At 48.3% G+C, this 18,228-nt stretch overlaps 1 protein-coding gene across 1 annotated transcript in view; it reads left to right on the forward strand.

Annotated features, from left to right (window-relative positions):
- Positions 1-18,228, forward strand: part of ITGB5 (integrin subunit beta 5) — a gene marked incomplete at its 5' end in the record, with an annotated part of 119,432 nt that overhangs the window by 26,721 nt on the left and 74,483 nt on the right. Inside the window, 2 exon segments of the mRNA NM_001246669.1 lie at positions 5,540-5,789; positions 15,745-15,913. Of these exon segments, the coding sequence (NP_001233598.1) occupies positions 5,540-5,789; positions 15,745-15,913 (419 nt within the window).

Consider the following 18,228-nt stretch of genomic DNA (forward strand, 5'->3'; position numbering starts at 1 on the left):
TGCCCCCCAATGTGATGATATTAGGAAGCGAAGTGGGGCCCTTAAGAGCTGATTAGGTTATGGGGTGGAGCCCTCATGAATGGAATAATGTCATAAACACAAAACAAAAACCTCCAAACCTCTCAAGACCCCACCGGGCCCTTTCTCCCTTAAGAGAACACAGCAAGAAGAAGCCTTCAGTCTGAAACCGGAAGAGGGCTCTCGCCAGAACCTGACCACACTGACCCTATCTTGGACTTACAGCTTTTATAACCATGAGAAATGAATTTCTCTTGTTGATAAGGCACTTAGTCCATGGTATTTATTATAGCAGCTTGAACTAAGACAAGATTATTTTCAAGGAAACTAGAAATGCCCTAATTGCTTGGGGGCAGCCGCTGTAAAGGCCAGGGACGTCTTCTGATGGTTCTATCTGTTAAGGGTCAGAATTCTGAAGTGGGCATTGGGGTTTAGTGCAGCACCCAAGGCATATGGAGGTTCCCAGGCTAGGGGTCCGATTGGAGCAACACAGCCACAGAAATGCGGGATCCAAATCGTGTCTGCGACCTACACCACAGCTCACAGCAATGCCAGATCCTGAACCCACTGAGCAATGCCAGGGATCAAACCCAGAACCTCATGGTTCCTGGTCAGATTTGTTTCCGCTGCGCCACGATGGGAACTCCTAGAGCTGATTTTAATGTTTCCTTTTTTTCATGTCCTAGCATAGAAGTGTAATTCCACGGAATCAGTAACTACTTATATTGGGGAAAGCAAGAGTTTATCTGTTGAGATAATACTTTGTTTTCATATTTGAACAAAAATCAATCTTAAAAAACCCCAAAGTTCTTGCTAGATTTCTCTATGTTCATTTTCCAGGAATGTTTGTTATCTGATATATGTTCCTAAAGAGAAAGCTAACTTTTCACTTCTGATTGAGGATAAGACAGAAGAAAGCTTTAAAAATACATTTCAGGAGTTCCCATTGTGGCTCAGTGAGTTAAGAACCTGACTCGTATCCATGAGGATATGGGTTCAATCCCTGGCCTTGCTCATGGGTTAAGGATCTGGTGTTGCCACGAGCTGTGGTGTAGGTCAGATCCCGAGTTGCTGCGGCTGTGGTGTAGGCCAGCAGCTCTAGCTCCAATTTGACCCCTAGCCTGGGAAATTTCCTATGCCACAGGTGCGACCCTAAAAAGAAAAAGGAAAAAAACATTTCATAGGGAATGCTTGTTGCTGCTTGATTACGGTAGGAGAACCTACACTTAGGAACCAAGCAGTGGCAGGAACTCCATGCAAAGTACACCTGAGGCTGGATGCTTGGGAAACTGGAAAAACCAGAAGCATATGGGAGGGGCTGCTTGCAGGAGTAGCTTCTTCCTCACAGATGTGAGGCAATCCACTTTTCTCTGGGGTTTGCTTTATCCTATTTCTCTGATCCTGCTGCTGGTGCTGAGGTGGGAATTATGCGGAATGGCCCCAGAGAGGAGGGCTGCAGCCACACGCAAGAAGCCTTTAGGGGTCTCGTGTGTAGAGGGAGGAGGGGGACACGAGGACTGGATTGATGTCCTAGAGATGGGCACAGACGGAGCACCCACTGTGAAGGCCAGCCCGGCTCTCAGTCTGCTGGACACATGGGAGGTGGTGACATTTAGTCTCTCATGGTGCAGAACTGGGTGGCTGGATATACCGTCAAGTGGTTTACATGTGCATGGTTCTGGAAATGTGCCCAAAGATGGAGAACACTCCCTGGACCCTCTCCTGGCAGGGGGTGCCCTTGGCCTTCAGCAGCAGCTTCCCCTTCAGTCAGCTAGCCACAGAGACCCCCTCATTGGGGAGTTAACCCCCAGGCTCTTCCTCTACAGTGAAACCTCCTCCCTCCAAATCTGCTGGTGTTACAAAGTCCAAGCTTGGCCTGCTTGCTGGACAACAGGTCACATAAATAAATTGAGAGACAAGTTGTCGGGGCAGGTAATAGCGACCTTATTCGGAAAGCCAGCTGGCCAGGAAGATGGTGGACCAGTGTCCCAAAGAACCAATTTCCCTGGGGTAGAATTCAGGCTCTTTTATACTGAAAGGGTGGGGGTAGAGTCCGGGTTCTGGCCAGACTCCAGAGGGGGTGTGTTAACGTCTTCCTTCCTGTTCCTGGTCAGGATGTCGCCTGTGAGCTAAACAAAGATATTTTGGCTTCATGCTCATTACCTGGGAAGCAGGGTTCCCAGAGATGGGCCCGTAGATAGCTTAAGCTTATAGATAACATCCCTTTAGTGATTAATAGAATGTGAAGGTTCTCCCTATTACACTGAGAGGCTATTCCATTATTACCAAGGCCCATTGAGGAGTTCATTGTCTTGAAAATCCAGCAGAGATAAGGTAGCAATAAACTCTCATTCTGAACAGTAATGACACTACCCTTTTTCTTAGACCTCTCCCTTTCTGGAAAACTGGAGGAGAAATACATCTTTTTAACATTTGCCCCCTCCCAGTGGGAGGGGTGTGTGTGTGTGTGTGTGTTTGTGTTTTGGCGATCAATTTCTTTTAGATTTTTTGGCAAGAGATTTCTCACTTCAGAATAGATAAGCTCTTCACATGCAGAGAGACGGATGTATCACATCTTGTTTCCGTCTTTGCCTTCATGTCTGGAAAATTTGGAGTTAAATATAATACCCAAGGCCGTTAGCTATTCACATTCAAGTTTTTGGCAAAATGTTTTCTTCATCCCCATAGGAAATGGCTTTGATAATTGACCTTCAGGGAACTTGAGGCTGAAGTTTTTCTTGTGTAGCAGCATTTGTCCGGGGTTTCTTTTCTTGGTCTCCTCAATACCTGGAATAATTGACATCCGCCCCGTTTTACCAATCCAGAAGCTGAGCAGCAGGTTGAAAGGAAGGAGCCTGAGGTCTCAAGTCCTTGGTGACGAGGTCTGGATTGCAACCCAGCTCTTGCTCTCCAAGGCTAGAGTCCGCTTCCCTCTGACAGGTGCCTCCCAGTGTCCCTAGTCCAAGCTCGTTGCCTGTTTCCTGGTCCTGAAGTGCTCCTTTGTTCATTACTCATAATCCCCCGCAAGGTGGAAGTGGATTTTGGATTAAAGAAGGTGTAGCTGGGACCTTGGTGGAAGGGCACAGGTAACAACGTACAGAAGACCTTGCAAAGAGGTCGTGGGATTAGACAGAAGGGGACATGAGCCCCTCCTGCCCCTCCCCCACTGTGATGTGCTGTCCATGGGGCTGGGGGGGTGGGGTTCGGGGTGTTGGGGGTGTTGGGGGAGCCTTTGCAGGGATGGGCTTTGTCTGCCTGATGGGAACCAGAGACCGACTGCAGCAGTAAGGAATTCATTCTGGAAGAAGGCTTGAACATTCCTCTGTTTGAGTCAGACTCTGATGGTTTTTAAAAATAGGCTCATACCAACAGGCAGGCCAGGCTCCATCAGTCTTGAGGCGGCTAGAGCAGCACATGCAAGGACAAGTCAGGGAGGCAGGCTGCGCTCTGTCGCTCAGGCTGCAGTGGTAATTACAATAATCACCCTTCGTTTGGGCAGGCCTTCCCTGCTTACAGAACACTCCTTCCCACACCAGTGCTTCATGGCCTTGCCGCTGTGGTGCCCCTGTTGTCATTTCGTAGTTAAGGAAATTGAGGCTTGGGTTGCACGCCCCGTCAAGGGGCAGAGCTGGAACTTGGCCTGAAATCCTTTGGTCCTTTGATTCTTCACGGCCTGGTTAACGAAGTTTGGGAGGAGCAGGAGAAGGGAGCACAGAGCATTGGGTTCCCTATCCTACAAGTTCCAGAAGGCTTCAGCTTTTTTTTTTTTTTAAAGGAGGTTTCAGCTTGAGGTGAGAGATTGGGTCCTCTGAGGTGTGACTGCCGGACCCTCGTGTGGGAGCAAGGCCACCTTGGCCCTGGCACCTCTAAACACGCAAGGAACATCCAGATTGCAAATGCGTGGACCGTTCTAACTGAAGAATTCCAGGACCTCTCTTGGTGCCTCTGAAAGGCTAATAAGCCTCAGGGCAGATAGCATTACCTGGTATGATTCATCTTCTCCCCGTTGTTTCTGAATGATGTGTTTTTAGAGATTATGAAATGGTGAAGGATCATTCTCTTGGCATGAGTCCTCCAGCCACCGTGCTGACTCGGGTCTTTCTGCCTACCCCGTGGGGTGAGTGTGCAGAGGCCACGCCTCCCAGACACTGCCTTCTTCTCTTTGTTTTCCTCTGAATCCATTCCTTTTTCCTTTGTCTGTTGACTATCTTATTATAGGACCAAAAGTTATTTTCTCTTTCTCATCACTGTAGACAAATCTAGTAGTGGGTTTTTTTGTTTTTTGTTTTTTTCTTTTCTTTCTTTCTTTTTTTTTTGTCTCTTCAGGGCCGCACCCACAGCATGTGGAGGTTCCCAGGCTAGGGGTTGGATCAGAGCTGTAGCCGCCGGCTTACAGCACAGCCACAGCAATGCCAGCCAGATGGAAGCTGTGCCTGGGGCCTACACCACGGCTCATGGCAACTCTGGATCCTTAACTCACTAAGCAAGGCCAGGGATTGGACCCACATCCTCATGGATCCTATTCGGGTTCATTAACCACTGAGCCATGACGGGAACTCCCCCTTTTTTTTTTGATGGTGCTAAAATTTGGAACATGTCTTCCTGTGTTTATACATATAATTTCTTCCTTCCTTTTTTTAATAGTAGCATCTGGGGCATTTGGAAGTTTCCAGGCCAGGGATTAGATCCGAACCAAAGCTGCGACCTGTGTCATATATGTGGCAATGCCAGATCCTTAACCCACTGTGCCAGGCCAGGGATTGAACCCACTCCTCTGCAGTGACCTGAGCTGCTGCAGTCAGATTCTTAACCCACTGTGCCACAGCGGGAACACCTACATATGATTTCTGATAATAATGATTTGTGTCTGTGAGGTCAGATATGCCCAAGAACTAAATCCTTTTGTTTGATAAATGGCTAAGGAGGTGGAAATAGGTGACACAGCATAAGCATAAATGTTTTGCCCTTTGGGGGGCACCTTAAGTAACCATCTTGGTGTTCCCGCTCTCCCTTGCCTTGTACATCTCTGTTCCCCACCTCTGTTCTCTCCGACTCATGTCTGCACCCTTCTTGTGTTAGTTTCTTCCTAGTTTCCTATTTCACACCCACCTTTACAGTCTCCTGGCCACATTCCCATCTTGTCCGGTCTTTTCTCTGAACTTAGTGTGTGGTTGGTGGGCTGCTCTCAGCCAGTTTGTATCCATGGAACTGTTTGGCTCACTCTCCGCCAATTACCTAAGGGTCTTTTTCACTGAGAAGACAGAACACTACTAAGGAGACTGGTTCCTCAAGCCTTTCTTTAAAAATGCTGAGCCCTATTTTTGAAAGGAGCACCTAGAGCTTTATCCTCAGCACCCATGCTCCCTTCGGTCACTCTGCTTCCAAGAAAAAGATGTCTTCTAAGAGGTTTGCAATCGCTAACAAAACGTCGGAGGCAGACCAGCCTTGAAAGCAAAGCCCATCCCTTCAGCCCCAGCAGGTTGGGTGACCTCTAACATGCCCGGTCTCTCTGTTGGCACAGGTGACAAGACTTCCTTCCAGCTGCAGGTCCGACAGGTGGAGGATTATCCCGTGGACCTGTACTACCTGATGGACCTCTCTCTGTCCATGAAGGATGACTTGGATAACATCCGGAACCTGGGAACCAAGCTGGCTGAGGAGATGAGGAAGCTCACTAGCAACTTCCGATTGGGGTTCGGGTCTTTTGTAGACAAGAACATCTCTCCTTTCTCCTACACAGCCCCGAGGTACCAGACCAATCCGTGCATTGGGTAAGTGACCAGCTCTTCTCTTCTGTTGAGTGTTTAAAGGTTGGGGAATGGATCAGTGGGAAAATTTAGCCTAAGAAAGGACGAGGAAAGGTGTATATTTGAGGTGGGAAGGGAGGGAATCTGGTTTAGGTGTTAAATTTGATTAGAGATAATCTAGTTCTCTTCTCCCCCTGTGTGCAAAGAAATAAACTGTTACAAGGTTGCATAAAGATATAATGGTCATAGCTCATTTGTTTTCCTGCCTGCCTGATATAGTGCTGTTTGCCACATTAGTACATTTTAGAGAGGGTTCTCATAAAGTGCTGGACCCAAGTGATCAGGGAGGGAGCAGACAGAGCAACTTAAACTTGTCCCTTTGTGGAGAGTGCCTGAGATGTTTGGGATAAGTGAATTACAAGTCTGTTCCTGTTGTTTATGTAAATAACTATAACTTACATTGGTGGAGCAGAATGAAAACTCTGCGTTTTAGATGTATGATTTTTCCACCATAAGTACTTGAATTGACAAATATTAGAGGGTAGGAGTTTCTAACTGCTGCAACAAACAAATCTTAACTATATATTGGCTCAAACTTGGTGAGAGTTTACTTCTTGCTCCCCTCAGTGCAGGTGGGTCTCCTGGTCAGTGGACACCTGTCCTCCCAGCAGTGACTCAGGGACCCAGGCTGCATTCGAGCCCACGTGGCTTGTAAGGTCCATCAAGCCTGGAGGCTTGCTCCTAGGAGAGTCATGTGGGCCAGGATGACATGGCCTTGGCTGCTTCTGCTCCTGTGTTGTATTCCACAGCTGGGTTCTAGCAGGGAGGCTGGGAGCTAGATTAGCTGCACACAGGCAGAAGAAGAAAGGGGTCAGAGAATAGGTCTCTGCCCTGGTGTATTTGTGTATTGGAGCTGGAGGGTCACTTCCTCCAACTCCCCTAACACAACCCCTCTGAGGTTGATTTGGTTCTTTTCTAGTCTTTCAGGTATTCTTTTTTTTTTTTTTTTTTTTTTTGTCTTTTTGCCATTTCTTTGGGCCGCTCCCGCGGCATGTGGAGGTTCCCAGGCTAGGGGTCGAATCGGAGCTGTAGCTGCCAGCCTACGCCAGAGCCACAGCAACGCGGGATCCGAGCCGCGTCTGCGACCTACACCACAGCTCACGGCAACGCCAGAACCTTGACCCGCTGAGCAAGGGCAGGGATCGAACCCGCAACCTCATGGTTCCTAGTCGGATTCGTTAACCACTGCGCCACGATGGGAACTCCCAGGTATTCTTTTAAGTGGCACAATTATGCAGTATGGCAACAATGAGAAGTAACCTCCAGCTTTTTCTTGCTCATCTCCTCGGTCTACTTTAGTTAGGCTTTGGCATATTCAGGCATCTCATGGTCATTTTCACTTCTTGTCTCTTTGGCTGCCCCTGACCCTGTCGTACCTCCCAGCTCACCTTTAGCAGCCTCCACAGCTCCCACCTCTGGGTTGGGTTGGGTGGGTGGGACGAGGTGGTATTTATGCTGGTGTTAATGTGTTCTGAATCCTTCCTGATCCTTCTGTACACTCTCCTAGAATCCAGTGTAGATCTTCCCCAGAGATTGCAAAAGAGACGATGGAGGAAAACGCAGTAAGACAGGAAAAAGTTTTAGGTGCAGATGAAATTCTGAGTTCCTTAACCACGGAGAAGCACTAGGTATCCTCTTTTGCTGGATTTAGCTTCCTTCTGGCCACAGGTGGCTGCTGGCATTATTGTTACTTTGGTCCTGACTCCAAGGCCCTCTTCAGCTGTATCCCAGTATCACATGTCTGGAGTTGGAATTCTGCTACTTACCAGGTGCACCTGCATCTTAACCAGAACTCTTTTCAGTTCATTCAGAGTAGCAATTCTCTCTGCTGCGATTCTCTGCCCTCAGGCTGGGCCCTGTCTCCAGACAGACAGTGTGTGTCTCCACTTTCTTCCTTCCAGGGACCACGCACAAACTGTCAGAGGCTAGATTGGAAACTGGCAGATAGTGAAGGACTGGCTCGGGGCTCTGGGCAGTCAGGGTTCTTCCACTCCTTCCTTATTCAGAGCTCCGTCTGCAGGCCCTGGAAGGCAGAACCAACTACAGGCAGTAAAAGTCAGAGTACAAGGCACACTGACACGATGCTTGGAAGACAGGAAATCCAGTGAAGGATGGGCGTTTGGAAGGAAACAACAGATCTGAGTTATGCAAATCCTTCTTCCTTAAGCTAGGCAGCACCTGGGGAGTGGCTCATGGCCCATTGAGCAGACCGAGATTCATCTCCAGTGTCCTGGCAGTGGACTGTGTGCTGCTTCCTGGGTGTGCTCGGAGATTCCCCTCTGCTCCTAGGGAAGAACAGAGCAAGCTGGGGGATGTAATCTGGCTGTTTTCTGCTCCTGGCCCAGCCTGTACATGTGCCTTGTTTGCTTTCCTAAGTTTTAACAGCACTGAATTAGTTAGCAACAGGTCAAAATAGAAGATTTAACAGGAGTAACCAGGATTTCTAGGTTTTCTCAAAAAAACTAGGAGGTCTGGTAAAGCCAGGCTTGTACCTCATGTTTGGACACCACAGTCCCCACCATTCCCTCTTGTCTCACAGCCGGCCTGTTTCACCAGTTACGTTACCAGACCTACTCCAGCTTCTTGGACAGCAATACCACAGAACCCAATGTTGCTCCCACAGGACTCTTAGGCAAGCAAAGCTTTTTATTGAAAGGATAGCTTATGCACAAGGGAGAAGGTGGAAAAGAGTATCAACTCCGGAGGGGTTTCGGTTTTTTTTGTTTTGTTTTAACTTTATTTTATTGGAGTATCGTTCATTTATAATGTTGTATTAGTTTCAGTTGTACAGGAGAGTGAAGCAGTCATACATATAGATATATCCACACATAAGATATTACGAACCGAGTAGATTTTCCTGGGTTGTACTGTAGGTTCTTGTTAATCATGTTTTATATGGTAGTGTGTTTAGGTTATTCTCACCCTCCCGGATTTTTCCTCCCCACAGTGGTTTCACCTATAGTTACCATAGGATTGGTTTCAAAATCCAAAATCTTCGAGTTTATTTCTTTTATAAAGAAGTTCTTTGGTATCATTTTTTATTAGTTCCACAAATATCTCATGATATTTGTGTTTCTCTGACTGACTTCACTCAGTATGATAATCTCTAGGAAGGGTTTTTTTTTTAGGGCCATAGCCATGGCACATGGAAGTCCCAGGCTAGGGGTCGAATCAGAGCTGCAGCTGCCAGTCTAGCCTCGCAGATCCCCTAGTCTGGGAACCTCCATATGCCGTGGGTATAGCCCTAAAAAGCCAAAAAAAAAAAAAACTGTCTGAAGGATATGGAAGATGACTCAATCCATTAATTAATTAATTTTGCTTTTTAGGGCCACTCCCACAGCATGTGGAGGTTCCCAGGCTAGAGGCCGAATTGGAGCTGTAGCTGCCAGCCTACACCACAGCCACAGCAACGCCGGATCTGAGCCATGGCTGCAACCTACACCGCAGCTCAGGGCAGTGCCAAATGCTTAACCCACTGAGCAAGGCCAGGGATCAAACTCGCATGCTCACGCATGCTAGTCAGGTTTGTTACCGCTGAGCCGCTGAGCCGCAATAGGAACTCCCTAGGGTGGGTTTTAACGGCAGTATAAGGGGAGGGGCTGCCGGCGCCTGATCAGCTTGTGCTCAATTCTTGGATTGGGTGGCATCAAGGTGCAGTTTTAAGCATCATCAACCTTCCAGTTTCCACCAGTGCCTGCCTTTGGCAGTGCCTGCCTTTGGCAGTTTTCATCTGTCGGGTTCTAGTGCCTGCCTTTGGCAGTTTTCACCTGGCGGGTTCCTGTTTCCTGCAAAAACAACTTAGGAATGTGTGTCAAGCTTCAGGGAACTGGGAGTTTGGTGATTCTGCTGAGTGGCAGATTTATACTTCCACTTTTGTCCTTTGGAAACCATGTACATACATCAGCGGAACAGAGAAAAGAGCCAGTCTTTTACTTCTGTGGGTCTTTGCTTGTTGTCTCGGAAACCCTTTTGCTCGTGGGCACTTTGTTTTCCTGGCCGGTCAAGGCCGCTTGCTCAAGGCCCTTCCCTTGATCCTTTTCCAAAATGGCTGTGCTCTTGTCTTCCTGTCTCAGTTTGAGTTCCGTGCTTGGCTCTGCAGAGGCCGTCTGTGATCCTTGTCCGTTCTTGTCCTTCAACTCACGTGGAGAGAAAATCGCAGCGTTCGCTCTCAGTGGTACCTTCTGTTAGGTTTTTCTCCCCTGTGGTGGTGGAGCAGCAGCAGTAGCCCCCCGGGCTGAGGGGGATGAAGGGGTCAGGAGAATGATTTAGCCACCTGTGCAGGACATCACAGAGAAGAGAACGAGTTTTTCATGGGGCTCTGCTGAGATTTGTCCCTCCTCCTGCTGCTCCAGATGTTTTTGCCAAAGGATCAAAATCTTAAACTCAGCCTGTCCCATCATAGAATGAATCAGAAATGCCAGAACTGAGGAAAGTAGTACCAGGGCTGCCCTAAGAAGGAAAAAAAACAAAAACAAAAAAAAAACCCAAAACCCAAAACATAAAGTATTTAAGTCATCAGATTAAAGAACTGTTTAATTGTTGTTCTGAGTTAATGGAATAGTGTCCCTGGCCAGGGTTGTCATGTGATAGTCACTGATGCAGGATTTGATGGATTAAGCCAACATGTCATTTCTGGTTCTGGACACTTTTTCTTTTGTTAGAGACACTGGGCTGTTGTTGAAATACGTGCCACGTGTCTTTATATGTGGAATTTAAAGAGGCCAACCTCATAGGAACAGAGTAGAGAGGTGGTTGTCAGGGGCTGGGGACTGAGGATGCCCTTGGGGGGAGACATTGGCCAAAGGATGCAAACCTCCGGTTATAAAATGAATACTTTCCGGAGACCTAACGAACAGTGTGGTGCCACTCCATAACAGTACTATACTTGAAATGTATCATTGTGTACGTGAAATTAAGAGAGTAGATCTTGTGAGTTCCCATCGTGGCTCAGTGGTTAAGGAATCCGACTAGGAACCATGGGGTTTCAGGTTCGATCCCTGGCCTCACTCAGTGGGTTAAGGATCTGGCGTTGCCATGAGCTGTGGTGTAGGTCACAGACATAGCTTGGATTCTGCATTGCTGTGGCTGTGGCTTAGGCCTGGCAGCTACAGCTCCGATTAGACCCCTAGCCTGGGAACCTCCATATTGCCGTGGGTGCAGCCCTAGAAAAGACAAAAAAAAAAAAAAAAAAAAAAAAAAAGACCCCCCCCCCAAAAAAAAATAATAATAAGAGAGTAGATCTTTAGGGTTCTCCCCACACATACAAAAACGGAAGTACATATGTAAAAAACTTTGCAAGTGAAATAATACATTTCACCCTTTGTCATTTATATTTTTTCTTACACTTTGTATTTTTTCCAAGAGGTCATGGTACTCCTTCCCCACCTTGAAGGTAATATTTCATTGTTTTCTGATAATACCTTGTGGCTGATGAGAAGTCTGCTGTCCACCTAAGTTTTCCTTCTCTCTGGGGGCTTTTCATGTCCTGTAATGACATTCACTCCTGTGTGGCTAGGTTGGGTTTAGTACTTGTATTTACATTGCTCAGAATTTGCTTAATCCAGGAGTACAGCTTTATTCTTGAAAATTCTCAGATGTCATCTGACGCCTTTCTCTGATTCTCTCCATTTTCCTTTCTAACACTATTAGGTGTGTGTTGGAGCTTCTCATTCTAAACTTCATATTTCTTAATTTTTCTCCCATAATTTCTACTGCTTTCTTTTCCTTAGCTGCGTAATAGGAAATATCTTCTAGTTTACCAGTTTTTTCTTTAGGTTTTTAATGTGTACAGATTTTTGAATTTCAGTGACTGTCGTTTTTATTGGGTTCTCTTCCAGGCTTCTGTTTTTCGTACTATTTTTTTCGTAGCCTTCTGACTTTTTTTCCTCCCTGGTAATATCCCGTTCTCATCTTGGATGTTTAGTCCTTCTTTTCCTTGGATGTTTTAAATATCTTTGTTCTAAAGTACTTTAGATCAGGGAGTTCCCGTTGTGGCTCAGTGGTAATGAACCCAACTAGTATCCATGAGGAGGTGGATTCAATCCCTGGCCTTGCTCAGTGGGTTAAGGATCTGGTGTTGCCATGAACTGTGGTGTAGGTCGCAGATGCAGCTCGGATCCTGTGTTCCTGTGGCTGTGGCATAGGCCAGCAGCTGCAGCTCCAATTCGACCCCTAGCCTGACAACCTCCATATGCCGTGGGTGTGGCCCTAAAAAGACAAAAAATAAATAAAGTACTTTCAACCATTTTGTTAGCTCTGCTTCTTGAACTGCAGATCCTTCGGTTGGTTGAGTTTGTTGTCATTCCTTCGTGGTAGTTTATTTCTCACAGGGTCTGTAGCTTTTGCATTAGCTCCTCCTTATCAGAGGTTCTTTTCCAGCAGGGGATCAAGTGCTGCAGGTGCACAGACTTCCCTGCAGCATAGTTTTATGTTTCTTGTTGCCAGGATTCTCCAGGTTTCACTGGGATGAGTTGTCCTGTTTATTTCTCAGCTGGGGGTTCCTTCCCTATACAGGTAATGAATTCTGACTTGTCCAGGCCTGAAGTTATAATCCTTATGGGTGACTCATCTCGCCCCAGGCCCAGAGTTCATCTCCCTTGCTTCTTTCCCAGGCCAGTGGCTGGAATTTTTCTGGTTGTGATTTTAGCGACAGGGCAGCATTTTGGAGCCCTCTGCTTTATGCAGAGAGCCCTGTTCCATTGGGCAGCCCTGCGCCAGCCTGAGGCCCATCATCCATCTCTTGTCAGCACTGAGCCCTGAGCCCCGGGCCTCTGTCAAGTCGCGACACGCTGGGAGCCCTTTGGCAGGAGCTCCCTCGCACTTCCTTTCTATTCTCCCCACGCCCCTCATGTGTGCAGTGCCCGCCTCTCTGTTCCTGGCACCTGGGATGTCTCTGCTGAGCTCCCAGTCTTGTCTACCTCTGAACATCTTTTGTGTGTGTGTGTGTGTGTGTGTGTGTGTGTGTGTGTGCGCGCGCGCGCGCGCGCTTGCTATTTCTAGGGCTGCTCCTGAGGCATATAGAGGTTCCCAGGCTAGGGGTCGAATCGGTGCTGTAGCCGCCTGCCTACACCACAGCCACAGCAACTCGGGATCTGAGCTGTATCTGCGACCTACACCACAGCTCACAGCAACGCCAGATCCTTAGCCCACTAAGCAAGGCCAGGGATCGAACCCGCAACCTCATGGTTCCTAGTCGGATTCCTCAACCACTGAGCCACGACGGGAACATCTTTAAAGACTGGATTTGCCCAGAAGTTCTCTTTCTTTAGAGGAAGAGCAGAGTGCTTTCCCTGTTAGCTCCACGATCCACAATATTGTCCTGAAGCATTAGATTATTTCCGGATTTGCCTAGATCGAGCGTCTTCAAATTGGATTCTCTTTTTATACATACATGCTCCTCCAGGCTCTTTAAGCATATATCTTTTATTCATCTTCCTAATTTATAATCCTTAATTTAGTAGCTCCCTGTCCATGACCCTGAGCTCGAGTCCCATGGCACACACACAGGGTGGCGCTGGGAAGGTGTCCTGGCACAAGACCCTCAAACACCCAGATCTTCAGGTCACTCGCACAGCTCTCCCAGGGGTTAAATTAAATAACTAGTCACGGATGACATTGTTTTCCAGTGACTACAGTGACATTCAGCAGAGCCTGTGTGACACAGCTGTTTCCCTCTCACTAAGAGGTGACCCTGGTTTGGTATTAATAAATTCTCTGCAGTGACTACTTCTCTCTGGCAAACACATTTTCAATAGTTATTCTCCACTCAGTGTATCTACAGGAAGAGTTTTTAAAAAAATGTAGCTGAGCTTTTCACATCTTTTCTGGTTTTCTCATTGAATAGCCATTATTGTTCTATTCCTTTCCTCCCTTCCTGAGTCAGCCCCATCAGCCATCACGGTACAAACCTGAGGTCCTCAAGGGCGGACCGGCACCACAGAAGGTCCAAGTTGCTTGGAGGGGGGTGATGAGGGGGGAGTAAGGGTTTGGGTACATTTCCTTCCTCCTGGGCCTGTCAGATCACTAGGAGGGAATCCAGCTGGAAACGCACTTGCCATGCTCAACCTTCCTCTTTATGGCAGAGTGAAATGGAACTAGAAAGTTTGGGTGGCCCTTTGGAGTTCCCGTCGTGGCCCAGTAGTTAATGAATCCGACTAGGAACCATGAGGTTGTGGGTTCGATCCCTGGCCTTGCTCAGTGGGTTAAGGATCCAGCGTTGCCATGAGTTGTGGTGTAGGTTGCAGACGCGGCTTGGTTGCAGACGTTGCTGTGGTTCTGGTGTAGGCCAGTGGCTACAGCTCTGATTAGACCCCTAGCCTGGGAGGCTCCATATGCCGAGGGAGTGGCCCAAGAAATGGCAAAAAGACAAAAAAAAAAAAAGAAAGAAAGTTTGGGTGGCCCTGAGGCATGGGTTATAGAAGAGCCTGGCCTGTCTGAGTGCAAGGGGTAGTGAGAATTCTGGGGGAAGGAGGAGGGAGGGAAATAAAGGAAAGGCGGGTGGGAGCAGCCTCTGGGTGCTGCTCCCTCTCTGGGGGGTGCTGTGTTCATGATGGCAGTGGGGTTGACCATCCAGAGCCAGCTTGCTGCTAGTGACTGGTGGAGCAGGTGTCATGGGCCTTGAGGGGGAGTGGAATAGCCTCTCAGAAAGCCCTGGCCTTTCGGACCTGCCCTGGCCGCCCTTCTGGGCCACAGTTAGACAGGACTCTTGCAGTTGCTAAGCCTGTTTTCTTCCCCTGCACACAGGTTGCATTGGATTATGAAGCCTTCCTCTCATGCCCCTCTGTTAGTGTTTTTCATCGTTTGTTCTGAAGGAGAGGCTTCCTTAACACGGCCAGGGACCTGCAGGATCTCGTCCAGCTTGCCTCTCCAGCCGACTCCTAGCCCCCCTCTGCCCTTACCCCCTGCACCGCAGTCTTGCTGGCCTCCCTCTGCCCTCGGGCACGCTATGCCCCCCTCTGCCACAGGACCCTTGCATTTGCTCTTGTCTCTGCCCAGGATGCCCTTCTCGCTCCCCTTCTATCCTGCAAACCCATTTGTGAAACAGCCTAAGGCGCCCCTTCCTATTTCATTGGTTGTATATCCAACCGAAGCTCCTGGAACTGTGATTGGGATTTAACTTCCCCCAGGAACAGGGCTGCTTGGCATCCCTACTGCAGACTAAAGGTGAGAGCACCAGGTATGTCAGGACAGAGGCAGGGCGTTAACCTCCTGGTGAGATGCCGTGCTTCCCTCTTTCCAGATTTCAAGGTAGAATTTTCCGTTTGAAGATGGCATATCTCAAAATAACTCCTCTTTGCATCTAGAGGGCTGATGGTTTATCATTCCAGTGTTTATAGATAAATGGAGAAGCATCCTGTTCCATTTAGTGTTTGCTCATGTTCCTGCATGTCTGGTGGTCTCTGCATGGGTTGACATGAAGGGGTTACGTGATCCTTTGTCACGTGGATCCTTCCCATGTGATGTGAGAAGTTGGTTTCCTAGAGTCAGTCTACTTAAACTGTCCTCACTTGATCTTGCCGCCTTCCTCAGCCCAGAAGAGCCTTCCCCTTGGTGTTGCTGAGGCTGCAGGACATGAACACCAGTCCCTTGCATCTTCCAAGGCCCACATCCGGTCTCCTCCGTCGTCCTCTGACTGTAGTAGCTTGCCCTCATCTCTACTTCCTTCCAGGATGTGTGTCTGTCCATTTCATTCACTTTCAACCTGGTATGTGCTGTCTCGCCGGCAGTATAGGGCTTGTGTTTGGAGAGTAAGAACTGTGTTATTTTTCTGTTTCCCACACCATGTCCATTTCAGGGGCTCATGGTAGGTGTCGAGGGTGTATTCGTTGGTGCCATCAAGACACCCGGTAAATGCACAGAGTACTTGGTTAAGATTTTGAGACAGTGAAAGAAAAGTGACGCCTCTCCTCTTTTTCTCTAGCTACAAGTTATTCCCAAACTGCGTCCCCTCCTTTGGGTTCCGCCATCTGCTGCCTCTCACAGACAGAGTCGACAGCTTCAACGAGGAAGTTCGGAAGCAGAGGGTGTCCCGGAACCGAGACGCCCCCGAGGGCGGCTTCGACGCAGTGCTCCAGGCTGCTGTCTGCAAGGTAACGTCCCTCCTGGTCCTGTCCCCTCCGGGGAGGTGGGGGAAGAGGCCTTGGTGGGGGTCGGTGGGGGCATCGGCGCTGCCTGTGGATTTTGAGCCACCCCAGCCCGTGGCATCTGTCTGCTGTTGCATCAGAGGGTGAGCTCAGTGGACCGCGGGGGAATCTAGAGCACTTAGACCAGCTGGAGCGCAGGGCTGGCTTGGGGCTGATGTGTGTCTGTGTGAGGGTGTGGCTGTGTACAGTGGGATGTTCCCTTTGCCCGCAGACAGCTGTTCTGTGTTTCTCCACTTGGCTCTTGTACTTCTTTCCAAGAGAAAAAAAGGAAAGGTCAAGCCATATCCATAGAATCTTGTAGTGTTCCCTGGCCCAATTGTGGTGAACATTCAAGATTGCTTTAGCGGGGAATCCAGCGGAGAAAGAGAAACGCTTGTCATCTCGAGTTTTGTTTAGCTTTGTTTGTTTTTCTCATTTCTCTGTGATACATGAATCCAGAGGGAGGACGTAGACTTAGGTCAGAAATGAACTCATGCTTTGAGAGGTCCCAATCTCAGCGAAATACATAAGTGGAATGTTGGTAATAAGTTATTCTTCAACCAATTTTTCTATTGTCCAAACAGTCCCATAACAATAACAAAAGATAAAAAGAAATACCACCCTTGAATTTGCTGTCCCAACACTTACTTTAACGTTTTTTCACCGTTTGCCGTAGTGGTCATCATAGACTATGCCTAACGGGTAATGCTTTCTCGAAAATCTAGGTGGGCTCAGCAAACAGGGCGGTGGTCGGGAGCCTCATGACTGGGGCGGGCTGGGTAAGGAGGTTAGAACTCAGTGTGGAGAGGCTGCGTGTCTGAGCTCAGAGAGCCTTGTCACATGTGTCACAGAATCACTTTTCCTCCTCTCAGTCCTTGACAGAAGGATAAGAGAACCACAGTTGTCTTTTTTGAACTAAAAACCCAAAGTGGTAGAGCAGGATACGGGGAAAGAAAACAGTGAAGAAAGCCACACAGCTTCCTCAGTCTCCTCTTGATCCCCCTGCCCTTCTGCCCATCCCTGTGTCCTTAGTGCCACCCTGGGAGCGATGGTCTTATAGTGGCCCCTGCCCAGCATGGCAGCAGAGCGGCCCCTGAAGCTTAGCAGCCTGAGGAGGCCAGATGGGACCCAGCCAGACCGTGTTCAGCTCTGAGTCTTTCATGGGTGTCACAGAATAGGCAGGCGATGGATTAGCTTCAGAAAGAAAGAACAATGTTTTCGACCGGCATTCAGACATTGTACGATTGTGGTCATCAGAGACTTTCTGCCAAATCCACTTCTTGGTGGGAACAGATAGTGCAGGGCCCCTGTCACCTTCCCATCTTGGGAATCATTTGGGATGTCTTTTCAGGGGAGGAAATCATCTCTAAGGGCTGGCGGGGAGAGCTCGGGGACAGGCCTCCGCACTGTCCAGTGACATTCATTTCTGTTTAATTAGCTGAATCAGAGTGGCACGATGGAATGCTCAAGGCGCAGTGGTCTGTGGGAAGCCGTTGGATTCGCTCTTCTGCCCACAGAACCTTGCTGTGCCTTCCCAGGCCCGGGAAAATATCCTTCCCTTTGAAAAGGTAGTGTTTCAAGACGCGAGCCTTTCAGAGGAGATGCCGGCAGATTTCTTAAACTCAGTGCCTGCGCCTGGTTGCGAGTGATTGTTGGCTGATAGGCACTTTGGAGCATGTTTGTTTTACATCTTTATGTTTGGCCTTTATCTCCTACTCGTCACCGTGGCCTTTGCCAACAGGGAGTCCCTGGAAAGTTAATACTTGCTGGGAATTCTGCAGACAGTGAGACCCCAGCCTTTCTCCTCGCCATTTCTTTTCCTTTGACAGTCTGTGTTGGGTACATATCAAGCAATTTCTTTCTCACTTGGAATCACTAATTTATAACAAATGTCATCTTCCTGGTTCACCACAGCCTTATTATAGGTAGCAGCCAGGTATTAGAAATAGATTATGGAGTTCCCGTCGTGGCGCAGTGGTTAACGAATCCGACTAGGAACCATGAGGTTGCGGGTTCGGTCCCTGCCCTTGCTCAGTGGGTTAACGATCCGGCGTTGCCGTGAGCTGTGGTGTAGGTCGCAGACGCGGCTCGGATCCCGCGTTGCTGTGGCTCTGGCGTAGGCCGGTGGCTACAGCTCCGATTCGACCCCTAGCCTGGGAACCTCCATATGCCGCGGGAGCGGCCCAAGAAATAGCAACAACAACAACAACAACAACAAAAGACAAAAAGACAAAAAAGACAAAAAAAAAAAAAAAAAAAAAAAAAAAAAAAAAAAAAGAAAT

This window comes from Sus scrofa, chromosome 13, assembly GCF_054392235.1.
Source record: "Sus scrofa isolate SSC_HxYL_T2T_F1_AM1 chromosome 13, Sscrofa_HxYL_maternal_Yorkshire_Landrace_v2.0, whole genome shotgun sequence".
Classification (NCBI taxonomy): domain Eukaryota; kingdom Metazoa; phylum Chordata; class Mammalia; order Artiodactyla; family Suidae; genus Sus; species Sus scrofa.